The sequence below is a fragment of the Meleagris gallopavo genome, chromosome 11, assembly GCF_905368555.1.
Source record: "Meleagris gallopavo chromosome 11, MGAL_WU_HG_1.1, whole genome shotgun sequence".
Classification (NCBI taxonomy): domain Eukaryota; kingdom Metazoa; phylum Chordata; class Aves; order Galliformes; family Phasianidae; genus Meleagris; species Meleagris gallopavo.
The window spans coordinates 5,310,587-5,337,216 of record NC_139414.1 but is presented as its reverse complement, the minus strand read 5'-3'; the positions used below and the strand labels follow the sequence as shown (position 1 = coordinate 5,337,216).

The window sequence follows — 26,630 nt, the reverse complement described above, 5'->3', positions numbered from 1 at the left end:
TATAACAGTAATTTAAAATATACAAAGAGGAGACTTTAATTCTAGCTATTCTTGTTTAGAATAAGCTTTATATGTTCAGTAAGCCTGCTCAGCAGAACTAAATGATCAATTTTGCTCTGGGATGTCAGCTTTATGAAGTTTTTTAACTAGCTTTTTTCTCCCTCAAAGGAAGTTGGGAGAATTAATGTTTCTATAATGTTGTAGATTTAGCATTAGGAAGAAAGGTCTGGAAACATCAGAATTTATATATGCTTTAAAGCAACAGACAAAACACTTTCTATACTTAACTACATTTTTTAAGCTTGTGCCTTGCCTGGGGAATCTAATTTATGACTTCAGACTTCCAAAAGTGGTGCCTAAGAGTACATACTCTGCTTCCGGACACAAGTAAAAGTTCAAAATGCTGAAACCATCCCTGAGGCAGCATTAGGCAAGGTCAAAGACCTGAAGGGCATTTCTGTCCTCAGTGCAGCAGTGAAGTGTTACCTTTTGTCTGTGCATTTCGGAGAGCAAATTTAAAATTCATTCCACAATCCCATACTTTTTTTTACTATATATCAAGTAAGAGGAGTATTTGGGCTGCCTATTAACATTGTGTAGATTACACAACTAGTGACATTCTGGCATCTTGCGACACTTGATTTTTCATTGCTTATATGCAGAAAGAATAATATGACTTTAAATTCTCCGGACTTCCCACTTTGCAAGGATCTCAAAATTCTTGATAGCCAGTGGAGGAGAAGGATGTGACACTACAAAGCAATGCACAAAAACAAGAAAGTCAAAGTCTGCATCACATACTCACCAAAAAATAAGGATAAGCTGTTCTCATCTTCCTCCACCAAAACAGGGATGCCATCCTTTCTTGGTAAGCACTGCCTCTTCACTTCTAGGTGAACAATATCCAGGATAGGATAGCATTTATTTTGCTAGCACTAATATCATATACCAGCACTGCTGCAGCCAGCCGAATTGGCTGGTCAAAGCCAGGCCAAAGCCTAGTCTTGTGAATCACTGCATGTTAATAATTGCAGATTTAAATATTTTCATCTCCAATACTCTTAAAGACCCTAGGACCACTGCAGATCTGTGTTCTTAGAATCACAGAATGGCTTATGTTGGAAGGGACCTTCAAGACCACCTCAACTGTTTGCTGTGGGCAGGGTTTTTATCCACCGGATCAGACCTGAGGCCCCGTCCAACCTGACCTAGCACATCTGCAAATGTGGCATCCTCAGCCTCTCTGGGCAGCCTGTGCCAGTGCCAAACCATCTCCTCCTAACATCTAACCTAAATCTTCCCTATTTTAATTTAAAACCATCCCTCCTTGCTCTATCACTATCAGGTGGTGTAAAAAGTCCATCTCTCTCCTGTTCACAAGCTTCCTTTAAGTCCTGGAGCCTCAGCGAAGCCACCGGAACGCACCGACGTTTCGTCTGTAACCCGACCTCGTCACCCCGCTGGTGCCAGCCGCGGCCCGCAGCGCTCCGCTCCTCCTTACAAGCAGAACAGCAGAGGGCTGCCAACCGCGGGACGCGGCGCCGCGAGGACTACAGCAACAGCGGCAGGCCGCGCGCGGTAAGGGCCGAGCCGCGGGCACGGCGCGAATGGGGGGGCAGCGGCAACGTTGGGCGACTCCTGCGGGGCCAGGCAGGGGCCGGGAGCCCGGGTGCGCCGGGCGGCGAGGGGATTGGGAAACGGCCGCTCCTCCGTGCTGGAACCGGAGCGGCTCCGCCAGGACGGCGGGAGGTGTCTGTTACGTGCATGAGCGTGTAGCTGATCTGCTCGGCACTGAAAGTACAGCGCTGTTCCCGAAGAATACAGGAGCGGTACACATCCGAGAATTTTATATATGGATATTTAGAACGGTAATTAAAGCTGATAAATGAACTTTGGCTTTTTTTCCCAAACGCTTCATAGACTGTCGGTGAGTTAAAGCAGACAAGGATGTCTAATACACAGACGTATTTCAATCCCTAGCTTTCACTGTGTAACCGTTCTCCTGTCTCCCCTCCTTCAGCCTCCGAGGCCGTCTCCCCACTCATGCAGCAGCTGGTGTTTGGATTTATAAATGATCCCTGGCGTTGCATTATTCAAAGACTTCAGCAGGCATTGGGCCATGGCGGGGCTGTGTTTGTTTTCCTTAAGCTCTGCGCAATACAGTGTGCAGTCGGTTCATTCCTGATCATTAGTAGCTGTGGTTTAGGATTGGTCGGATCACACAGTTCTAGCAGTAAACTAACTTCATGCCTTTAAACTTAGAAAAATTGTAGAATTTAGCTTAGGTTCAGTTAGCTAATTAGCACTCAGATGGTCTAGAAGAATTTGTGAAAAAGTTTGGGGAAGCCCAGAGATGTCCAAGGGGCACTGAGGAGGTGACAGTCCTGTCAAAGGCGAACTGGAACTATTTGAGGTTCTGCCTTTTAAAGTACTTTAATGAGATAAATCACATCATTGCAGTGATGATTTCTGGCATCTTATTTTATAAGATGCTTGAGCACCAACTGCAGCATTTGGCAGGGCAGATTGGAGCAGATGGGGGAAGCTGCCCGCCCCGCGGCTGCAGGGTGCTGCTGCCCTGAGGCTGCCAGATCTCCAGAGTGAATTCACAGCCTGATTTTTTCCTGTATTGGTTTACTGTAATGTATCACTGAAGAAGCTGTGGCAGCCTTGCTATCCACCAAGCATTCTGCGTTTTTCTTAATAGTATGATAGAAACTAAGAAACTAGCCACTAGGCTTATAGAGTATTATGCAGATCTCAAAAGCCCTAAGAAATGTCACAATGTGTCAGACCAGTGGTCTGTCCAGCCCATTGGGGTGTCAGGTCCAGATTGCCAATTCTTTCTTTGCTTACATACCAAATGAATGATGAAATATTCTCAGGAGCAAGCAAAGCATTTTGAGTGATAACAAGTCACATGCTTTTGTCTATTTGGTTTGAACTCTTTGACTGTAAAAGGTGAAGCAAGTAGAAATTCTAAATTGATTTACTAATAGAAATATAAAGACAACAAGCAATGTGAAATCCTGTGCCTAGGAACCATTTACTTAAACAGCTTCATTGCCGTGCCAAATCCTCGGTGTTACTAGGCAAATTCATGCGTTAGTGTAAGAAATTGTATGTAATGCTTTTCATTCTAATGGCTTAAGAATTTGATAGCTTTGGCCACTGCAATTTGCTGGGGAAGTTACTGCTTGCACAAAGCAGAAGAAAAAATGGTGAGTATCCCAAAATTAAGCCTATCCTCTGTTTAAACACAAGAACACCACACACCACTAAAGACAACATTTGGTGTGCTTTGGGTCCTTTTCACAGATATATGAAGGAGGAAGAAAAGATGATTTCTGTCAAGTTGCATGTGCTGTTGCTCTGATGAATCCTGCAGCAAGCTTGGAGTTGGTTAGTTTTGGGGGTTTCTTTGAAGCTGATTTAGAAATGGCGACGAGACTTGCATTTTTTAACTACAACTCTAATATGGAGATTGAAAGGGAAAACTTCATCTTTTGGATAATGCTGAATATGATCAAAAATCATGTATCCCAACACTTACTTTGTTAATGGCTCTTCAATGAAAGTCAAAGAAATGCAGTACACCTGAGTCATTGGAATTTAACAATAATGTGATCTATCATGTGGCCCTGAAAAAGCCATTTTAGAGGGTTAGTGTCATATTAAACTGTGAATAATATTTATAGCCACCTTGTAAAATTATTGTTGGCTGGGGTGAGTAACTTTTTGATAAGCAAATAAAACACCACCCTATATTATACATTTTTCATTTTTTCTCTTACCCAGATATTTATGTTATCTTCATTATTGAAGTGGAAAGGGTGGATATGTAGGTATGTATGTCACTGCTATGGAGGACTGCTTTTAGTAAAAGTACATCTTGGGAACATAGAGACTGGACTAACTTCTGTTATAGCAATGGCTCCCACTAGTAACAGCACGAGAAAAATCTCAGGTACCTGATCATATTTTTAAGGGTTATTTGTGTAATATGGTCTGCTGTGATTTTAGTTACCCTGTAAAATGTACTTTTTTCTCACTTTGAGAATGTCTTACAACCATAACATCCTTAGTGTCACTAGTATAACTCAGCTGGGCTCAGTGTAGCTACATAAATTTATATGAGATAACGATGTGACCTTATGAAAGAAAGGATATGAGCAGCTTTGAACTTGTTCAAATCTAAATTTATATAAATTGGTCTAGATTTGCCCTCACAGGAGGAGATAACGCTTTCATCCTGTACTGAAATTCAGTTTCTTTCTGCTCTTTACAGAAATCTTACCTCAAGGGTGAGCCCACCTCACAGTGTGCACGTATCAGTGTCTTTTCCTCCAGTTTACTAATTTAACAGCTCATGAATCAGACTGCACTGCTCAGCACTCCATTGTGCTTCTGATAATTAATCAGATATGGCTCTAATTAATAACTTTCAGCAGAATTTAACTGTGGTCATCTGTAACATCATCTATTATTGATGTATTTAGGAATATAAGCAATAGAATAAGAACTTGCAGAAATTTTTAAATGAGAATTATAACAGTTCTTTCCATCATATAATCTATTGCATTGCCTAAGTGAGGCTTCCTCATTTGAAGCTATCTGCCCTTTTATGCATAGCTGCGTGGTGTGCCATATTGTTGAAAGTTTTCTACATTGCAGGCAGTACCATAGCAACTACCATGTAGAAAGAAGGCATCAGTTTGGCCAAGGCTACTGGGATGTTCTCAGGGCGGAGCGTGTGCAGCCCTGAATCAGAAGAGCTCACCAGGAGCCAGACAGTTGCTGCAGGAAATGCGAACCTGTTAACTGTCTTCTTTGAGCCTTGTTCTTTGAGTCATCCATTTTGTCATTAAAAGCAAAACCTTTGCACTGTCTGGTCAAAGCTGCGCTTTTTCTTGTTTCCATTATTTTTGAATTTTGAAGACAGCAAAGGTGACGAAAGCTGTGTAATGTTTCACTAACCAGAAATATAACAAAAGGCAGTGTCTGTCATGTCAAGAGGGAAGCTGAACTGGCAGGAGATGTATTTATACAATTTACTCATTTTATGCAAAAATCAAATGTAGTTGTTTCTTAAAACCAGAATTGGTTTAAAAAAATTAAACAGATTCAAAAAAAATAAAATTAGCATACTATTCCTGCTTGATAAATGTGATGTTAAAATGACCTGTTCCCAAGCATTCTATTAAATGTTTCAAAATTCTTGAAAATAGATGAGATTTTGCTGCAGAACTAGCATAAACAATCATAAAAAATGTTTTATCAGTAAAATTAAAAAAAAAAAAAGCTTGTGCAGCTCAATCTTATATCTGTTTCTTTAGCAGACATTTTTCACTAATGTTTTGTAAATACAGAATTCTGAAATACAGGATAGTGGAAGGGTTGGTTTTGTGTGGGTTTTTTTTTTTTTGTTTTTTGTTTTTTTTTTTTTTTTTTAGGAGATTTTAGGTGCTTTGACTTTGGTTTAATGTTTTGAGGTGCACACATAGACATGGCGCTAATGCAGCAAGCACTTGAGTAGCAAAGCAGACTGCTAAAACCTTGCTGGTGTTAAGCAAAGTGGCAGCAAGTCATTGATCACATGAAGACAGTTCGAAAGCACAAGAGTTATTATGGTGGAAGATTACAAACGTGAGTTATCTCTGTGATTGTCTGCCCCTTTTCTCAAAAAAGTGAAGACTTGAAACTGGTTTGCCCAGTAGTGAGTACCCAATCAGTATAGAAAGTTACCACACAATTTGCTATTTCTGCTTTTGGCATGCGGGTCTTTGGAAGTTATAGCAAATGAAGATTGTGGGAGGCTTAACTCTTAAAATCTAAGCATTTAAAAAGAAATAAATAAAACTGATTAATATTAGCAAGAGGGAGATCTTAATTTTTTTTTTTAATAACAAACTTGATGTAGTAACAATGCTGCTTTGTAGACTCAATAATAGAATGGTGGAAAGAAAATTATGTGAAACAAATTACTTGATCTTGGAAGATTTGCTAGAATTCTTCCTCTGGAGCTTGTACTTAATCAATGTATAAATGTACTAGGAGAGTACACAGCTGTCCTGGATCAGATAGGAAAGTCAAGGCCTAAATTCCATGTGCACAACAATTCCTTGTTCCTTGTAATGCATAAGGTACATGTATTTAAAGTAGGGGCAATACCAGTACTAGAATTTGTTCAGAATAAATACTACCTGATCTTTTCTGAATTTGTTGTGTAGTTAAGGTTTGTAGTGGTTGGTGATTTTTTTTTTTTTTCTTCAGTTTCTGGGAATGTAGAGCACTTTGATGAAAGAATGACTGTAAGTACAAAAGTGATTCCTTTATTCAATCAGTCGTCCTCAGAGGATTGAGGAGATTGAGATTATTTGAGGATTGAGATTATTTTTGTAATGATTATGGAACATTTAACTTGTACAGATCTAATAATTAATATCAGGATGAAGCACAAAGTAGGTATCTACAAATAAGGTCACTTCAATTTTGGTATGCATGAAGCCAGGGACAGCCTCTGGAACAGTTGAATTCTATTTCCTTTTTCACAGTTACAGAAGTGGAAGAGCAGAAATGAAGACCTGCCTTCTACAAGTGCTGAATAATTGTTCTTTCTGCTGATTAATAGCACCACAACATTGAAGCATTCCTAAACTTTAGTTATCAAGATCCCTAAGAGAAGACTTGCTTTCTTGGTTGCAATCCAATTTGATATGGTACATTGTCCTTTCCTCCCTTTCCAATCTACAGATATTGTGTGTTTTCCATGTTTCTTCTTTTCTGTTACAAAGCAAGGTACATACTTGAACTAATTAGTATATATTTCATCAAAATTACCACAGAAGTAGAACAGTTGAATTACCTGTGTACTTTCTCAGAAGTATTTCATATTTCAGCTAGGCTTAGGAGCTGCAATAAGAGCAAACACTTATGAGCAACCATGTTTTGCGGGGCACCACTAACGGAAGATGCATTATGTAGGGCCAATTGCTAGGGAACGAATTAATGAATGATTAATTATTTAACCAAGTACATCAGTGATATGACAGCTGGGCTGCTTTTTGCAAACACATATAGCAACTAATAGGTACAAATTAGTTTTAGCATATTGAAATTGACACAGGTTTTTACTGCTGCTACTAAACACTGTTTTTTTGGTCTGAGGGCTGTTCAGCAAGGGAAGACAACTTATCCAAGTACTCAGCACTAGCTTTTTGGATTACTTTTATAAAAACAAATATATTCCCCTGGCACAATATGCACACTGAAGAAATGCCTGGTGACAGCACAATCACCTACTTGTTTGTGGTTTGTATTCAGCTGAGGAATGCTCAGTTAAATGGCTGTAGGAGGACTGTTATGTCATGGCCTGAACTGATGATTGAGCATCTGGTGAAGGGAGTGGCTGGCCAAGGAAGCACAGGTGCAAACAACTTACCTGTGTTTCCCATGTGACTGGAAGTCCCACAGATCCCAGATCCACCCCTTCCTGGGCTCATTTAAAGGCTAAAGGCTAGCCTGGGGGGGGGAGGGGAGGAAGTGTTTCCTGTATGGAGGTCTCTTCTTGAGTGCTCTGTAGCCAGAGGTCCTCATCACCAGTTAGATACCAGTTAGATGAGTCAACCTTTTTCCTATGTATGATTATTGGTGTTCCTAATGATATTGTTTGGTATTGTAATTAACTTGCTTAAAGTAGTTTTGCTGTTTTCTAGGGCTAATAATGGCAACCTATGAAATACATGCGACTTTGACTTTAATGTTTGGAGGTGTTTGTAATGCTAGGAATACTGAGATGTTCCCACACTTAGTGTAACTGCTGCTGCATTATAGGGGGTAAACTGGTTAGGAGAATATTGTAATGTTTAGTTTTTCTTCTTTATTTATTTATTTTTTTTCTAGGAATTAAGCTTAAAAAAAAAATCTATGGATTGGTTTGCTTGTTCCTATGTATTTTTGTATGCATATGTTCTTGTTCACTTAATTCTGGAGGGGAGGGAGGAGATGCTTCAATTACTTTAAATCCTTAGTGAATTAATATGCTACTTGTACTTTATCTAACTCTTGTGAATGGTAATGGTGATTTTCACTAGACAAATGTTGCATTGCTGCTAGGTTCTCACCACGGCTCCAGGGCATGTTACCAATGGGGGTTAACTCAGTTACTATAAAATCCGTGTTTGCCCTTTTTATGTTGGAAGGGATCAGCTTGTCTCAACACTGAATCTGGGTTATTTTCTGAGCAATGGGTCGATTTAGATTGTTTTTATCTGCTTTTGTATAAGATGCTTTAAGTTCACTAGTCTGTAGCAAATAGAAACCTGTCTGTGGGGAGAAACCTCATTTACCTTTGGGATGAGGCATACATTACTAGCTACAAAGAAGCCAGAAAACATACTGGCGATTCTATGAACAAGAATAAATAGAGGAATGGGGAAGTTGTATAAACTTCTCTTTTCCTTCTTAATGATATTCTCTGTTTATGTTTGTGTAGGGAGCTGATATCTTAAAATATACTCGGGTATGATTTTCAAAATACAGGAGTGTTCACTCCAGCTGGAATTCCTTTCCAGTCATTCTTTTTTTTCTCAATCTAACAGAAAAGAGATACCCAGAACATTTTCTTGGGAATGCAGCTTTTCAGTCTTTACAGCTTGAGACAATCCATAACTGATAGTTCTAAGCCCAGGTTTACTTATTTTGAATTGTCAACCCAGGAAAGACCAGCTGAACCTGAAAGGTTTCTTTGAGATCTTAAAAGCTATACTGTAACTGCTGAGTAAGTTAGGATACACTGCACAGGGGTACTGGGAATAACAGCACTGCCTTTTTGATTATTATTTGTACTTCTGTTTCCATATAAATATATTTTGGAATGCCTCTTAGCTTATTTTCTGTTTGATCTTTTCTTTTTTATAAATAGGAGCTGAAATCCAACAATTGAAGGTATCTTTTTCAGGTGAGAAAAAAGTGTATAGAATAAAGAGCTGCTTTGAAAGCAAACAAAAATAAATCTTTCAGTTTATAACTTTCAACGTGGCTGAGAAAAGCAGTGCAAAAGAAGCATAAATTACTTGTCAGCCGAACAGGAAAGAACACTTAAAAATTTTTCAACTTATTTTTCAGTCAATCGGGTATCTTTCTTCCTTGAAACAGGTTAAAAAACCCAAGTCGTTCATAATGAAATTATGATATATTTACTGAATTGCTGGCACTGAGCAAAGAGCGCTTTTGAGTTTGGTTTCAGTTTCCTTTTGAATAAGGAACCTGTAATGACTACAGACAGCCTTTGTGCATGAGTTTGTTAGTGCCTCGACAGGGTTGGTAAACCAAGGAAGAGGGACACAGAGCTGCACAATGTGCTTCCTACAGCTACTGCAATTGCAGACCATCACATTGCTGTTAGCTTCTAATGGCTCTCCAGCCATGGTCTTCTTGCCTATGGTATATCTTTAGGATTATATGAGAGATGAGTAAAAAGGGGATGGGGGAATCTTAATGTGTATTTAGTACTAGATAATGAAATCTTAGCTCATGCTTCAAATAGTTTTCTCTATGAAAAAAATTTCTAACTGCTAACGCTTTAAATGTGAAAATACTGTTGCTCTGTACCTTGAATGCAGTCCTAGTCTGTAGATTTAAATACTAAAATAAATTCTATAAATCATCTGATAGAATTTGTAACTATGAAGCTTCAGTGTGGCTTTGTTTTAACCATTGTTTTCAAATTATAAGATTAGAAAAAGGGGAAAAAAATAAGGGAATAACGGACTTGGAATTGTGCTGATGGATATGTCTGCTAAGCTCAAATGTGAGGAAATGAGAGCACACCTAAAAATCATAATTGCAGATATGTATGTAGGACATAACTGTTGGAATCATACCTGTAAAAAGAATTAAGCAAGTAGTGCTAAGCAGAGTGACTAAAATTGATTTCTACTGCTTTTGTATTGAGATGACTGAAGTTGGCTAAAAGATTATTTTCCAGTTCAACTATTTCTCCCCACCCATTCTCCATATCCATAGATTTTTAGTGTCCCCTGTATAACAGTTACAGCTTCTGTTCCCTATCATTGAGCTGTCACTTTTCTGCCATCCAGTGAAGAAACTATACAGGCAGCTGCTAATAAAGTATGTGCAGACTGGCTGTCTGCCTACCTCTGAGGAAGCCAGACCTGTAGGTTTGATGTTGCAAGTGGGTTTTTGCCATATGCTGCACAGGTCCCTACTTATTTTAAAAATAAAAATTAAAAATTTGCTTTTGACAGGCCTACAGGATTTAAAGCTATTAATAGGAAGCTGACAGAAGGACAGTATGAGGAGTTGCTTTCTGACAAAAACAGGTTAAAAATAAAAGTCAAAACCTGATGGTTCTTGATAATAGTAATACATGAATTTCTAGAAATAGTTTCTAGCTATTTCTGTATGTAGAGAATAAAACTTTCATTACTGTTAGAAAACCTGCGTTTTTGAGCTAATTTCTTTGTGTTGTGATGATACAGCAAACTGAACATTTGATACTTTACTAATATGTCAAGAGTACGTGATTCTGAAAAGTGCTGCTTTTGGTGTGAGGAATGATGGGAAGACTGCACTTAGTCTTTTATTTTATGCTGTTTTCTCTTTAGGGTGAAGTTTCAGTATCTTCATGTCAGTGAAGAGCAGGATACCTCTCATTCTTCTAGCATGTGGCTCCTTTAATCCCATCACAAATATGCATATGCGTTTATTTGAGCTGGCTAGAGATCACCTGCATCAAACAGGTCAGTAAGGGGCTGTTATGAGCACATGGTGTTTTGCTGTGGAGAGGAAGACACTTTTAGTACTTGGTATAGCTAAGATGTAAATCTACAGTTAGCTTAATTTTAATTTCTTTATTGATGATTCAATACATTTGTGAAACATTTGTGGCATATTCTATATAGGAATTGTAGCACTAAATTTAAAAAAGTATGAGTGTTCATGCAACTGAACTGTAAGCTTTATCAGCAGTTTTAGAACCATATGGGATAGACAATTTTGTGGAAGATTTTAATAGTTTTGAAACTGGAAATAAACATTTTTTTTATTTCATCCTTATGTGATGTTAAAGAAGTTTTGACAACTAGGTGAAACTGGAGAAATGAAATATTAATTATTCATTATCCATCCTCTCAAAGAGAAACAACTTATTTCCTCTGGCTAAATAATGTCTTTAGGAATGAGATAAGAAAAGTTAGATTTCAGGTGACTAGAAAGTTTCAGCAACAAAGGGGGAAAGTGGGTAACACCAGGAACTCAGCAAGAATGAGAAAAGCTATGGAGGAGCGTTGTGCTCTGTGCTTGGTAACGTCTTTATTGCTGATACTTTTATCTTCCTTCTGACTGCTAAAGCATATGCATCTGAAATTGATTTGAAGGAAATCATAGCTTATTGGAACCTGACAGAGACCTTCCTAGGAAGGTGGTGCAATAGGAACCTGAGAAAGGTGGTAGGAAGGATGACTTGGGGAACTACAGGCTTCTTGGCCTCATTCCTGTATCGAGGAAAATCCAGGAGCAGGTCCTCCTTGAAGCTGTATTAAGGCACATGGAAGACAGGAAGGTGATGCAAGACAACCAGAGTCATATCCTGCCTTACCAATGAAGGAGCCTTCTAGGAATGCACAACTTCATCAGTGGACAAAGGAAGAGCCACTGATATAATCTATCTGGATTTCAGTAAGGGCTTTCACACAAAGCCCTTCTGACTCCGAATTAGAAAGATATGAATTTGAGTGTTCAGTGGATGAGAAACTAGCTGTGAGATCATACTCAATGTAATGGCTCAATGTCTGCATGGAGAGCAATAATGAGTGGTATCCCTAAGGTCTGCAGTGAGACCAATACTCTTTAATATCTTCATCAGCAATGTTGACAGTGGGATCAAGAGCACCCTCAGCAAGTTTGTGGATGACAATAAGCTGTGTGATGTGGTCAGCACACTCAAGGGATGGGATGCAATCTAGAGGGATGTAGACAGGCATGAGCAGTGGACCAAGAAGAACGCCATGAAGTTCAACAAATCAAAGTGCAAGGTCATGGCCAGGTTGCCACCTGGGTGTGGCAACCCTCGCTATCAACAGAAGCTGGGGGATGAAAGGATTGAGCACATCCCTGCTGGAAAACTTAGGAGTACAGGTGGATGATAAACTGGACATCAGTCGGCAATGTTCCCTTGCAGTCCAGAAAGCTAACTGCATCCTGTGCTGCATCAAAGAAGCATGGCCAGCAGGTCAAAGATGATCCTGCCCCTCTGCTCTGTACTGGTGAGGCTTCACCTGGAATACTGTGTCCATATGTGGAGTCCTCAGGACAGGAGAGACATGCTCCTGTTGCAGTGACCCTCCTCCAGATGCACAAGTGATACAAGGCATGGAACACCTTGCCTACAAGGACTGGCTGAGAGAGCTGGGGCTGTTCAGCCTGGAGATGAGAAGGCTCCAGGGAGTAGCCCTTCAGTATGGAAAGGAGGGCCACAAGAAAGAAGGGGACAGACTTTAGCAGGGTCTGCTGTGACAGGATAAAGATAAATGGTTTCAAACTGAAAGAGGACAAATTGAACTGGATATAAGGAAAAAGCTTTCTACAGTGAGAGCAATAATGGCATGGGAACAGGTTGCCCAGAGAGGTGGTTGATGCCTCATTCCTGCAGCTGTTCAAGGCTGGGCTGGACCAGGTTCTGAGCAACGTGATGTAGCTGTAGGTGTCCCTGCTAATTGCAGGGGAGTTGGACCAGATGAACTTCAAGGGTCCTTTCCTCTAACAAATCTATGATAAAAATGAATTTGGTCCTCAAAGGTGAAGGGGGTGGGATACAGGAGGGGATCTGGTACAGTTCTGCAGTAAAAGCAGCAGCTATGTACTCATTGTATAGGGTGAGAATACTTTTCACAAGGAATGATTACATATCTGGCTCTGATAACTGCCTCTCATACTCCATTGCCCTGGAAAAGTAAAATGATTTTATTTTGAAGGACTAGAAACAATGGCTTATGGAATTTTCTTTTCCTGCTGTCATAACTCCTTCAGGTGCCCAAGTGTGCAAAGAGGCAAAAGGCAAGGTGAGACCAACTGCTAATTCTTTGTCATATGTTATAATCCAACCACTCACTTATTTCTTTACCCTGACAGAAGGACTGACCTGAATTGCAATTCATTCCTCAGTCTGTGTCAGGGTAACTGTAACTAGGCTCCATCCCTTACTCACAGCGGTTTATTTAAACAAGTCTAGTGAAAGCCATATTAAAAATGAAGTTTTGAAATGCTGAAATGAAATTTGTGCCTTACATTGCAACTCAGTATCATTACTCCTTATTTCTGTGTAGAGTATCACTTGCATTTTGACTTCTTAGCTCAGTGTGCAGAGACTTATTGATATAAGTACTCCTTACAGTGAAGAAAAGGAAAATTATTTTCTGAGTTGCCTACAGTATAATCACTTCATTTTATGAATGTTTAGCCCATTGTGTATGCAAAGCAAGAATCCTTGATCAGCTTGTGGGAACTTTACCTATCTCAAGCTGAGGCAGCTTTATTTGAAGTTACTAAAAATGTGTTTTATATGTGTATATGCGTATGTACACATAGCTGTATATAATTTTTTCTGGCTCTATGCCTAAAACCACAGCTCAAGCAAAAGGTTTGCAACGTGCTGTGAAAAATAGCTATTCTGGATACCTGTGTTGTGGTAGAACTGTTCCAACCCGGAACATTCATTAATCCTTTTTTCATTGTTTCTAATTTGCTTCTGCTCCTGCAGTGACTCTGAGACAAAGAGGAGAAATTGGAGCCTATGTGTTGAGCAGTAGCACTAGTTGCAGGCTGGGGGCTGATAGCGGGGCTGGGAGACAGTAGTTATATATTTCTCGAGCTAAGCTTATTGGTTGGAGTGAGGTAGTGATCTGCCATTTTGTACTGACATCCTTCAGTCACAGCAATGCACGTTGTAGCTAACATACACACTGAATGCCTGGAAAAAGTAGCTACCTGAGTGTGAGATCAGTTACTCTGAGGAGGTGATGCCTCAGCCTTGATAACGTTGCCTGCTGATGGTGTCTCTTCAGTACTTCTGCTAGTACTGAAGCTGCTAGTCAAGCAAAATTAATGACCTATGCAATAATTTGGCTGCAGTTGAGTTCACAATCAAGTTTTCCTGTTATGAATGACATGACTACCCCAATATGCATCCTGACTGACATCTCCAGTAATTCTGCCTGCCAACTTTTTGCCTGTCACTTCAGTTTCAAATGCTGTCTAATCTTAGAGTAAGTATGTATGAAAAAGTAAGTAGGCTACTTCATTGAGGTTTTAAGCAGCATCTGCAATTTCATTGCTGCACGTCAAGTAATTCTTTTTTTGCTAGTACCAGTCAACAAATCTTGTAATGCTACCTTCTAAATACAACAGACATGTCTACATGTAATTGATTATTTTTATCCGAATTTTGTCTCCAGTCATATCAGTTTGATTCTTCACACATCCTTACACACAGCTAAACTTCTCTGAGATTCAATCCTTTGTTTTACCATTTTCTTGAAAGTTACACTGACTCTGCTAAATACCTTTTCAGTCTGTTAATACCTACTGTAAGACGCTTTTTTCTTTGAGGGTGTGTGTAAGATGCTTTTTTCTTTGACCATTAAGTGCAAAGTACTAACATCAACCCGTGTAAGTGTTTTTAGAACCTTGTTTGCTGAGTACTGCTAGTGGAGGATGCTTACATCAGCAAGTTTCCAGATAAGAACAAAAAGGATGCAGGCCAAAGGAGGGGAAGGAAAGATGTTTCTGGCTCTGACAACACAGGTGAAAGGAAGAGGTGATGGAAAATGAGTTACTATCTGTATGGTAACTGTTGAGTCATGGCCTGAACCACTGATTGAGTACCTGGGGAAAGGACCTGGTCAGCCAATGGGAACACAGGTGAAGGCAATTCACCTGTGAGACAGGAAAGGGTGGAGCCTGGCTGCACCTCTCTTAGATCGATTTAAAGGCTGACAGCCACTAGGGAAGGGTATCTGATTGGGGACCCCTCCCTTATGGACTCTTTCCTTTGAGCCTAGGTCTTCAGATGGGCGAGCGCCTTTACTTTTCCTTCGAAATACCATCCTATCCTTTGTTGTTCCACTCCTGTGTTGCCTTTCCAGTGCGTTAATCTTTCCAGTTGTAACACTATCTTATGGAGATTTGAGACATTGGTTGTCTGGTGCAGTTCTGGGCAATACAACTGAGAAATCTGAGGAGTGATTACTTACTAATCAGTCTTGGGAATTCAGAAACTCCTGCTGTTCTAGGGTTGCATCGTGTTGAAATGGACTGATAAGAAGGGGATGAGGTCAGATTGTAATAGCAGCAAGTCAAAGTCTGTGCATTCCTGCTGTTTTCCTGCAATGATTCTGGTAACCAGAACTTCAAAACAGCATAAAAAATGCTTTGATCCTACTGTTTGTGGTGTGTACAACAGCACAGATATGATTGGAATAGGATCAGTTCTGCAGTCATTACTTGTTCCACATGCAATTGATATTAATAAACCTTAGTTAGAATTCATTGCACTTGAATTAAAGGAAACGAATGTGTGATTTTTGTTGTTGTTGTTGTTGTTTTGTTTTCATTGTAAGGCTTATAGCAACTGCTCTCTTAAATAAAGTGGCAGGTACTGGTTTAACTGTGCTAGGCTCTGCCCTAGAAGGCTGTATGGAGAGATGTATGTGTGGCTTAGCTTTAATTCCTTCTGTGCACTATTTTTGCAACATGCAGGAGGTGCAAATCAAAGCAACTGAAGTATAAATCTGAAGATATTTAAAGATACATCACATCTGTAAAGAAAACTTTCTTAGTACATAAAACTCAGTTTTCTGAGTCCTTTTTGATGTGTGTAGTTTAGCTCCTAATCTTTTTCTAAATTTAAGAAATGCTTTTATAAGTGTCCTTCTGTTCCAGAAGTTTGGGTGTCTTACTCTAAAATGCAGCGAAATAAGAGGTGGGCATCCCCTGCTTGCTGTGATATTCATGTTATGCCCTACACTTGGGGTTGGAGTCCTAGTATTCTCTGAAAAGAACCATTTCTTCCCAGTTATAATTAAATGGCAGAAGGCAGCATGAATGAAAGATTTCAGGATAGGATATCCTGTGTGCAGACTTACAATCCTGCATTAATATACACAGTATTAGCTTTCTGTTTCCTTTCTGGAGGAAACAGGCATTTGTGAAGCTGCCTACACACTGCCATTCCTTTTTTTTTTTTTTGTCCAAATTCAGTGAACTCTAAGTAGTATTTTGAGGTCTTGAAATAAAATGCTTATTTTAGGTGTGATGTACAGCATTTGTTTAAGGACTGATCATTGTACATCCCCAGAAACTCTCCAAGAGGAGTAAATGAAGTCAGTGTTTGAGAGTGGCTGTCCAACTATGGGGTGAATGTGCATCTTCAGGCCATTGTTCACACAGCCAGGTGGATATGATATATGATATATCTAGTTACTCCTGTGGCATCTGTCACTACAATCTTTGCACACCTCATCTATTTCAGTGAATGCATCTTTAAACACTTTGAAGTGGTGAAGGTAAAGCCATCCATCCTATGAAGAGCTATCACAAAAGATTCTGTTATTGTTCTGATGTATTTGTTGTTTACTTTGACTTTCAGTGCAATGACAGCTAAATTGCTTACTCCTTTGATTCTCCTTCTGTTGAATTCTCCTCATAGAAGGTTACTGAACAAAGTAAAAAGTCTTGCTATTTTCTTTTCTTTTTTCATGCTTGGCAATGTCTACATACATGTGAAGGGAAGGTAAGCATAGGATTATATCCTTTTGATGTTTATCTGTAAACAGTTTTGAAAAAGTCATGTATGGGGTTTCTTGTATCTAGTTATTTGGTGCTTTCTTTTCATTTTCCTGTGCTTCATAGCATCAGAACAAAGATGTTAGATATCCCTCCCCAGTTAATTATAATCTATAAAAAGCTAATTTTTTTTATTTTAATGGGAAAATTAGAAAGCTTTTTATTGTGTTTTCCTGATGTTAATAGTCAGATTTTTGGGAGGATAACTGCTATCTCTTGTGATTTCAAGGAAAACTATTACTATTACTTTGATACATAATTGTATTATGTGATTTTAATGTCTGTGTGCTTACAGAAGATGGATTAAAGAAATTAAATAATCCAATTAATCATATTCTGAAATGCAAATGTCTGGTTTTTAGTATAGAAATTTAAGCTTTAATGTAAGGTATTGCTGCATTTTTAGATTTTTAGATTATTTTCAACACTTGATACTAAGTTTTTACATCACTCTACTGCATTTTGAAATAGCTGCCATTTTTGTCACAAAGCAGGCCTGAATCAGTGATTTGCATTATGTATTTGATGTTGTGTAAACACTGTGGCAAAATTCAAACTGCTTATCAGACTCATTTTGTTCTTAGATATGTGGGTAACATAGACCTAATGAAGCAGAGAAAATGCTAATTTCCTGGGCCAATCTTCAGAACTCTGTACCAAAAATGTGCAGTCCTGCATCATGCAATTGTTCATATTACTTCTGATCAATCTCCATTGATCTCTTAATGGACTTGAAGAACCCCTTTACTTGTGAAAACTAGGAGTGGTTAACCTCAGTCCAAGGGAATTTACAGTACAAATAATCATGACATTAAGTTCATGCAAGCCATTGTAAACTATCTTTCTCAAGTAGAACTGAGTAGAATGACCTAGGATATTTCGCTGGGGGAGACGTTTTTTAAGTTGGTTGAATCTGAATGTGTGGTTTTTCTGAGCTTTTCTGCTTCATGCAGCTGCTCTATTTTCCAGGCATATCTACATACCTCTGTGAGCAAGAGCATCGATTCTTTCACACACTGAGGTTGAATTCTCCCCTTCACACTGGTGGACCACACCAGTCAGTTGTCCGTCTTGAGTTCAGTGCTGTTAAGGAAACTGCGGCAGACTGCAGGAGGGAGTTGGAAGAAAAGCTAAGCCCAGAGTTTGGTTTGGTTTATGCTTAGATAAGTAATGAGTGAAAATCTGTCAGCTTAAGAATAGGCTGAGGTCTGTATGGTCTTTAAGATCTATGTATGCAGGAAGTGGAAATGTGTCTGTTTGCAGGCTTTGAATTGTTTAAAAAATGTCACAAATGCTAACAGCAAGCCTGTTCTTTTCCTACTATAAAGTGTAAACTGAATGACAAGGAGTTTCATTGCAGCCTAGAGATGAGATTAGTAATAGTCCATAATAATTTTATGTATGCCTACATCAGCGAAATTTGTAAAGTTTTGCAGTTTTAAGAGGAATATTAAAATAAATGATTCATCTGGTGTTTTCAGTCATATGAAAGCATAAAATCTTACATGCAGTAAAGTTAGCATGAATTCCTTGTAACTATTATATGTTGGTACTGCCTGTTTATAGTGGTGTCCTGTAAATCTGAAGTCTTATCCTGAAGACTTGGGGCAGTTAATTTGATGTAACTAATGAGACTGGCTAAATGGATTGGTCTAATTCTTAGCTGTAGAAAAGCAAGAGGCTAAATTTTGCAGGAAATGTGCAGCAGGGACTGAAATTTACAGAAGCTGTTAATGCTAAAGCAGTGCTGCCTTTAGCATTTTGGGAGAGGAATGAGATAAAGCAATGCTCTAAGACTGACCTGTTTCAGCCTGCTCCGGAGGTGACTGAAGGGAGAAGAATGATGGGGTCATTCCTGCTCACTGAATAGGATAACACTGTGGAGCTATAGAGCTTCCTATCTTGTCATGGATTTTTGTATGATGCTGAGAGGAAGATGGGTTGACATGGTTTCATAGTCCATCTTCAAATAACATTTACCTATATCCATTCAGTAGAGAAATTCTAGCCGTGTAAGACCCTGTTAAAAGAGAAGATAAAATTTCTAACAGTAAAACTGTGTATGGGGAACAATAAATTTGCTTAAATACAATAACAGAAACACCAAGAGTCCTTTAAAGCTCAGAAGGCAAATGCATACAGCATAATTATCTGAAGTCTTCATGCACTCCTGCTTTAAACTGCCAGCGAAACGTGTATGTATGTATATACGGGGGACATCTAGACCCCAAAGAACTAAGGTTCTTGAACCCTAGGAGAAACAAATCTCATCTAATCGGTTTGTAGTTAACTGTACTTTCATTAATGTGTAGCTTTAACAATAGATTTTAATTAAACATCAGAACAGGCAATAAAACAGAATTCACAATTGAATGCAATTGATAGCATTCAAAAGAAGTACAATGTGAAGGTAATTCTGACTCAAGGAAAGTTTGAAACTGCCTGAAATGATTTATGGGGCAAGCAAGAAGGTGGCAGAACTTAATGATTTCTTCTTTGTGTGCTGCCAAAATTCAAGCACATATTTGAACATGTAAACTCTTGAATTACAGAAGAGGACATAAGTTACCAGAGTCAGTAATTTGGGGCTGTACATCTGTATTTTTAGGTTGTAGATTCTCGTGTGTTATGCTTGTACAGAGCTGGATTTTCAGTCTCTTCAAACTCTTACTGTCTTTGATTTTTTTTCAGTACCTGAAGTGTTAGCAATCTTGTGTTTTTCTCATTCAGTTGGTTTCATTTCTGGTGTAAAACAAGCTGATACAGCTTCAGGGCTTTCGTCCTATACAATTTATCCAGTTGTAGGCCTAACTTCAGACTGAAATATCCACAAATCTCAAGGATATGGCAGAGCTCCGCTCATTAGCTAGCATGACCACACAATTTTAATTTTTACATTTAATACATGTTTAAAATACAGTGGAACAATGTGTATCTGTAGAAACTGACCAGTGAGGAACTGAAACGCAGAAGATGAAGTTGTTGTATAAACAAAAAGAACCCTATGGAAGTACCATAGTTGCTTTCCTTTCTAAGTTGGAATCTATTATAGCATTGTATCTTTTCAATATATCAGAGAATAATTGTTATTCGTATGTCAAGTGGAAATATTTCCAGTTTCAGGTCAAGAGATTGACTTAATTCTGTACACATCTTTGCATGTTCCTGAAATCTTACCTTACTCTGTTGGCCATTTTGCCTATACTGAAAATGTTTTTAAAACAAAGGATGGGTTAGGTTGTCATTATCATAGGAGGCAGGCCTGTAAATCCTATTGGAATTTAATGTTCTTTTTTTAAATTTCATCTCCCTTCTTTTGAAAATTGTATCCCTATTTTAGAAAAATTAATTTGTAATTTTTGATTTTAAAATATTAAATTATCATGTCATTAAATTATCATATCACTAAATTATGAGCCCAGGGCAATCATTTTTATTATGGAGGACTAGAGGGAACTTGCTGTATTCTGAGTTTCTTTGCTGAAACAGGATTAAAAAAAAAAAAAAAATACTTGAATACCATATGTATGGTAGTTCTTTAAAATATATGTGTTATGTTAGAAATCCTCCATTTCATTTCTGTTTGTTTGAAACACCTCTTCCCTTCTCACAGGTTAAGGGATGCAACTTTATCAGTACTTTTTCTCTGATTTATTAAAATTACATTTTTCTAGTTTTGTTTCCTGAGATAAACCCAGAAATGCAAATTGTAACAAAGAGCTTGTATGAATGTCTACTTCAGAATAGTGGGGAAAAATACAGGCATATTTTCAAATTTAATTAACACTGAGATATAAGAGGTGTTTAACGCCAGCTCGGCTGATGTTTGGACAATAGATTTCTAAGTAATCTTAAATCCCATTAGCTCACCTTTTTATTTGAATCATCTTATTTGTCTGACTTGCCTTAATTACATCACAATATGCTGTAATTTTTGCTTTAGTGCTATGAAGAGGCACAATGATTTTGATACATAGCACGATTTTGATAAGTAATAGGCACTTAAGAACAAAGCATTGGTCAGTTAAGTCATCCATTATTCTGGCTGTACTGATACAATTATTGGAGTATTTCATTTTACCCAGCTATTTGGATAGTTTGCAACATAAATTATAAATATCTCTGTTTGCTTTAAAATTGCATGTTTATCTCTCCTTTTTTGTCTAGAATAACCACATTGGTGGTACTTGTGAGCAGCTCAGATAAACAGACAGGTTGTTTTTCAATTCTTTTAAATTGCTGTTTTCTTATTAGAAACATGACTTAAATCAGGTTGTTCATGGCTTCATGTAACTTTGAAGTTAAGCATGCTTTTAAGAAGAGGTTACATTAGATGAGCTCTTGATATTCCATCTGTTCTAAATTTTCAAAATGCTTATGAATGACAATATGACTATTCTTTTTTTTTCTGGAAGGAAGATACCAAGTGATTGAAGGCATAATGTCTCCTGTCAATGATGACTACAGAAAAAAAGGCTTGGTTTCAGCAAGGCATCGGATAGCAATGGCCAAGCTAGCACTGGAGACATCTGACTGGATTCGAGTTGATCCATGGGAGACTGAGCAGGAGTCATGGACAGAGACAGTAAAAGTGTTAAGGTAATTGAACTGTTTTTTCTTTTGTTATGAATGTCCTGACTGCTAGAAATCTGTCAGGCTGTCAGATCAATGCACGGAATTTGCTCATATAAAACATCCAAGCAAAGCAGAACATGTCTGTTTATGGTATCACCTCTTAGAAGTGGCAGTGAAAAATTCATGTCACTTTCCTTCAGAAAGGATGTCCTAATCGTTATTTCCCCATTTTGAGTCTTTCATTTCCTAGAGCAAAGCAGATAGGCTTTGCCCAGACCAACATGATACCCCCAAGTACTGCTCTTTTGCTGTCTAAGTCAGTAGACGCTGTGTTGAAAGCCTTTGACAAGAATGGGCCCTGCAAAACTGCAGTCACTGAAAGGGTTCAGCATGCAGAGTGCTTGGTTCTCGTGTTCCTTCTGTAGTTTTTAACTCTCTAACTAGATAATAGAAAGACCTTAATCCAAAATTACAGGAGTTTACAAACAGATGTACTAAGATAGCTAATTCTAGGTTAGCTGTCTTGGCAATATCATGCCTACAGGTTTATCTGTTCACACTTGATCAAAATTTCTTATCAACTCTAATGTCATGTTAAACCCAAGTCCGTAATTGCTCTTCAAAATGACTAAGTTTGCTGTTACTGTGCTAGAAGGAAAAATGAAGAAATTTGTCTGAAACCTGCCTTGAAATGTACTTTTTTTTTTTTTTCCTATAAGCTTTATCTTGATAACACATGCAATATGGGGCAAGGTATAAAAACAAACTTCCTTTGACCACCTTTGAAACACATGTACTGTGAAAGTCTACAGGTACTGTGAAAGTAAAAGACTTCAAGAAACATTCTTCAGGAAAGCAAGCGTGCTGTAAGAAGTGGTAATTAGTTCTCATTCCTGCCCACACTTTCTACCTTACTTTCTAAATGGAAACAGTGAAAACAGAACTTATTCCAGGGACAAAGTTCAGATTAGGGAAGCAGTACATTAATGAAACGTCACAGCTAAGTGATTGGGTCTTACAGTGTTGTAACTGTCACTCTTATATATTTTCCTAAAATGCCTCCTGTTATCAGTGTTTTGAATTCAACAGAACTTTGTGTTCTGGAATGTAGTCATGAATGGACTCTTCCTACAGTACTACTTCTGAGTGTGATGAAATTGTCACATTCCATCAAAATCTTTGGACTTTGCAGGTACTAAGAAATAGTTCCGGCACAAAAGAGTTTTAAGAGCTGTATCCCGCTTGTGGAAGCATCTTTAGTTGCCTGTTACTTTAAGTGAGCATGACAATTTTGGAGGCTATCCCAAGGCTGTTTTTTTCTTAAAACAAGAAAAGGTAGCATGATAGAGCTACTTCCCTATTAGCTGCCACGGCTGAATATTCCTAGGCAAGGAAGCATATTTTTAATATCCAAAGAACTATTCTTATTCCTCTTGTAGTGTAAATGTAATTGCAGTAAAGATAGGCATTTTTTAATTCCAAATTAATTCATAGTATGTCTTGCCCAACAAGTTCTGCTGAGTTGTGCTTGTGATTTAATTATATAGAAACTGAAAGCTTCATACAGACCAGAAAATGCTTGATAAACTGACAGATTGGCTTGTCCTTTTTGATATCTCTTTCAAATAACATAATTCTCCCCACCTTAGCATTTGAAACGCTTGCTGAACAGACCTTTTGGCAGTTGAGATTTTGCATTGCTTGTGCTGTGAGTCCTGCAGTGAGTTCCTTGCCAAAAAATCTTGGTTTTGAATCGAGGCCCAAGAATGTCAATCCATGATATGAAGTTAGTGTACTTCACTATACATAGCATCAGCCTGTTTACAAGAAGGCAGGATTAAAAATAGAAATGTAGGAAGGCTCAGGCCAAGCTACTGCTACCTACTTTCTCCTGCCATATGTCCCACACCCCTCGTCTATTCAGTTCCCTTAGCCAATGGCTGAGCAACAAAAATGACTGTGGATAATTATGCAGCCTGGCTAGCTGCATATTCTTGGCATTCATGCAAATTATTACTGTGGCTCCAAGTGTGATTTGAAGAGTGTACACTCAAAATCACTACATTAATTCCTTAGGCCAGGCATTCAAAAGATATCTACAGTTTTGTACACATTCTGAATTTGGACAGTTAAGGGCAAAGCTGTACTCTATAGCCCACAAGCTTTGTTGTGATACAGCTGTTGTAAGACCTCACAGTCACTTTGGATGTGTAAATACTAGGCAGATGTGATGCTGGCGCGAGTCCTTGGCTATGCCAATTAATGTGAGCATTACATAAGCATGGCTTATGACAGTGCAAGCCAGGGCCTATTTTATACAGGCAAAGCTATGCTGATTTGAAGGAAGAGAGTGAAGATGTATGGATATAAAATTGGTGCTTGCTCTAAGAATGTAAGAAGGAGCCACTACCACAAGGTGATAGTACACAGAGGGACATCAAGGATTTGAAGCAACGAAAGAGTAAAGTAAGTGAAACTTGGAAAAACTGATGAAAGGATCCTTATAAACCTGAATTCGGTGAATTAAGAAGCATGCTAAGTGTGCAAAAATCTTGAGAGAGAACTGTGTAATTTGAGTTTCTTTGAATTGTGATTAATTTAAAGCATATGGTCGAAACTCAGGAAATGTATTTCTTGTGGAGAAGAGGATGAGAGAACAACAGTATTTCCTCCTGAAGGCTTTTAAAGAGCACACATTACAGAAACACTGTATCTGAGAAGTTCTATTTAATAGATTAAGTGCAGTGATTCAAGCGTGATTTCATGTGTTTTCAAGCAAAAACCTACACAGTGCTTTAAATTCAATGTTGCTATAAAAATTTCTGTAAGGGTAGAATTTCAAAAACAAATTGAAAACTAGAATGTCATTACATAGATTGCTCACGGATTGTGCGAAATTTAACTACACTTCTACCACTCTCATGGTAGGAAGAACATAGTGTTTTTTTTTTTTTAACAAATTGTATTCAAATCCGAAGTGCATAAAAGCAGACTGTGTTCTTGAGTCTGAAAGTGCCAGGTAATCGCTTTGTGCATCTCTGAGAGGATTATCTCACACAGAAGCCTTTATTTTTCATGCAGGCACCATTACAATGAGCTCCAGTCCAAGAAGGAATTCATGAAAAACAAACAGCCCACAGAAAGATCTACAGAGAATTTCCTTTCTTCCCAGTGCTCAGGTTGGTTCATAAATGTAAGCACAACTTAGTTTAGCATTAAAACAATGTAACTTTATGGAACTGGACTGAATGATGAAATTTAACATGGTAGCTGGGAAGTTCTAATGTTTGGGGTGGTTGGGGCTACATGCCAAGAACAAACTACCACTGCTTGTGTTGTTACTTTGTAGTAAATCCCACATAATAAGGAGATTTCCACAACTCTTCCCCAGAAAGAAGATTTATTTGGGGGGTTGGATTAATTTTTGGTTTTATAAGCATCTCTCTAGCTGTGTCAGATGTATGCTGTGACCCTGCTGTTTTGCAATATAGAGTATGTTAATAAAGAACATTGATATGGGGGTTATTTATAATGGTAATTGCTATACAGTTTACTAAGTATATGGCTGCAATACCAGTGATCCTAATGCACTCATTTTATTTGTTTTGTTTTCTTAACTACATTTCTAGATAGAAAAGCTTCGCTGACGTTAGACTTCTGACAGATTCTGTAAAGTCAGCTTTGGCTTTCTTGTTTTATCTGGTTCCCTAACTTCCTTAAAGTATGGGTGGATCTCTGATATTTTAAACTATTCCTTTAGTGTTGTAGCACTTGGACTTGAATAATCTATTTGTTATTTGTGGTTACATTTAAGTTTTCAAAGTATGGGCTGCTGTAGCATTAGAGATGGAAGAGAGAAAGTCTGTGGTGTTTAGGCAGCAGCTGAATCTTGCCTGGTTGAATTATTATTGACAAATGTAAATCATGTTTTTCTCCTTACCACACTGAGGAAAATTAGTGTAAAAGTACATAAGACTATTTTAATTCTCCGTTATGTAAAATATCTATTATTTTCTTTAGCTTTACGAGTTTTGTAGAATTTTCTGTTAAAAAAAAAAAAAAAAAAAAAACTACTTAAAGTTCAAACTGACCTGTCTTTCCTGTTAAGTTTCTTGGTTTAGAATCAATCAGTCATCAGCATAGGTTTTTTTTTCTGAAGTAAAAAAACAAGAGGTACAGCAAAAGCTGAGTGAAAAGGACTGACAAGAAATAGATCTCCCTGTCTAGAGCACAGTGCCTGGATTTTTTTCTATTTGTATTCTACCTGACAGCTATTTCCAGGGAACAATCTGTTAGTGTGAACAGAAAGAAGTCCAGCAACCTGTTGCTTCTTTTCTTTTCTGCCTGCAGCACTTTGTCAGACTGAGCCACAATATGGGCTTGGTTATATTAAACACACCACTGAAAAGGAATGGAACAGATTTTTCCACTTTCTCTGGTTGTATGCAATGCACTGGAGCACAGGGAAAGATTGAGTGCTACTAAAAACTCCAGAATGGGGTATAGTTTCTTCTTTCTCAAAAATGAGTTGGTTAGCACAGACTGTCTAATGGCAGCTGTCACCCAGTTTCCCTCCATCACAAAAACTCCTCTATAACACCACGTGAGGGATCAGTGAAATCTGTTGAATCAGGCTCTTCTCTGGAGTTTGCGGGAAGGTTCTCCTATATAAATGAAGCTTTTGCAAAGATCAGGTTGAATTTGATGGTACAAAATTCCATGACACACTATTTTTCTACTAAATGTTTTCTTGCTGAACTACAAGATTCCCTTGTATGGTGCTGACTCATGATTTTTTTCCACATACAAAAATCAGGTAATTTTAGTATATATTGCAAATAAAAAAGGTTCATTAAGGACATGTATAGAACATTTATTATGGCTTTTTAAATTTAGACTAATTTATTGATGCCATCCATTCAGAACAAAGAAGAAATAGAGAGGGCTTGGATTTTTTTCATTTTATTTTTCAATATCTGAGCTCTAAATATCAGGAACAGATAAAACTAGTTTCTTCTGGTTATTCCTGTATGCTGATAGCCTATAATGCCTACAGTACCTTGGAAAAGTCCCTTGAGAGCTCAGGCTTCACCTCTGTTCTGAAAATTTTGTTATGGGAACATAAAATGTGGATAGCCTTACTGAAGGAATTAGGTGTTAGATGTCCATATCTTCACTTCAGTGTTCATTCT

At 38.2% G+C, this 26,630-nt stretch overlaps 1 protein-coding gene across 6 annotated transcripts in view; it reads left to right on the top strand.

The window, feature by feature from the left end:
• Window positions 1-1,423: 1,423 nt before the first annotated feature.
• Window positions 1,424-26,630, top strand: part of NMNAT3 (nicotinamide nucleotide adenylyltransferase 3) — a 31,385-nt gene continuing 6,178 nt past the window's right edge. The window contains exons 1-6 of one of the 6 annotated variants that reach the window (XM_085232515.1): window positions 1,459-1,578; window positions 8,924-8,959; window positions 10,629-10,763; window positions 12,996-13,082; window positions 21,279-21,462; window positions 24,520-24,617. In XM_085232515.1, coding sequence (XP_085088641.1) covers window positions 10,649-10,763; window positions 12,996-13,082; window positions 21,279-21,462; window positions 24,520-24,617 — 484 coding nt within the window. In that variant the 5' untranslated portion in view covers window positions 1,459-1,578; window positions 8,924-8,959; window positions 10,629-10,648. Of the gene's footprint in view, window positions 1,579-3,821; window positions 3,846-6,292; window positions 6,312-8,923; window positions 8,960-10,628; window positions 10,764-12,995; window positions 13,083-21,278; window positions 21,463-24,519; window positions 24,618-26,630 lie in introns of those variants that run through there. The other 5 variants (XM_085232517.1, XM_085232518.1, XM_085232516.1 and 2 more) reach the window with 5 other exon arrangements.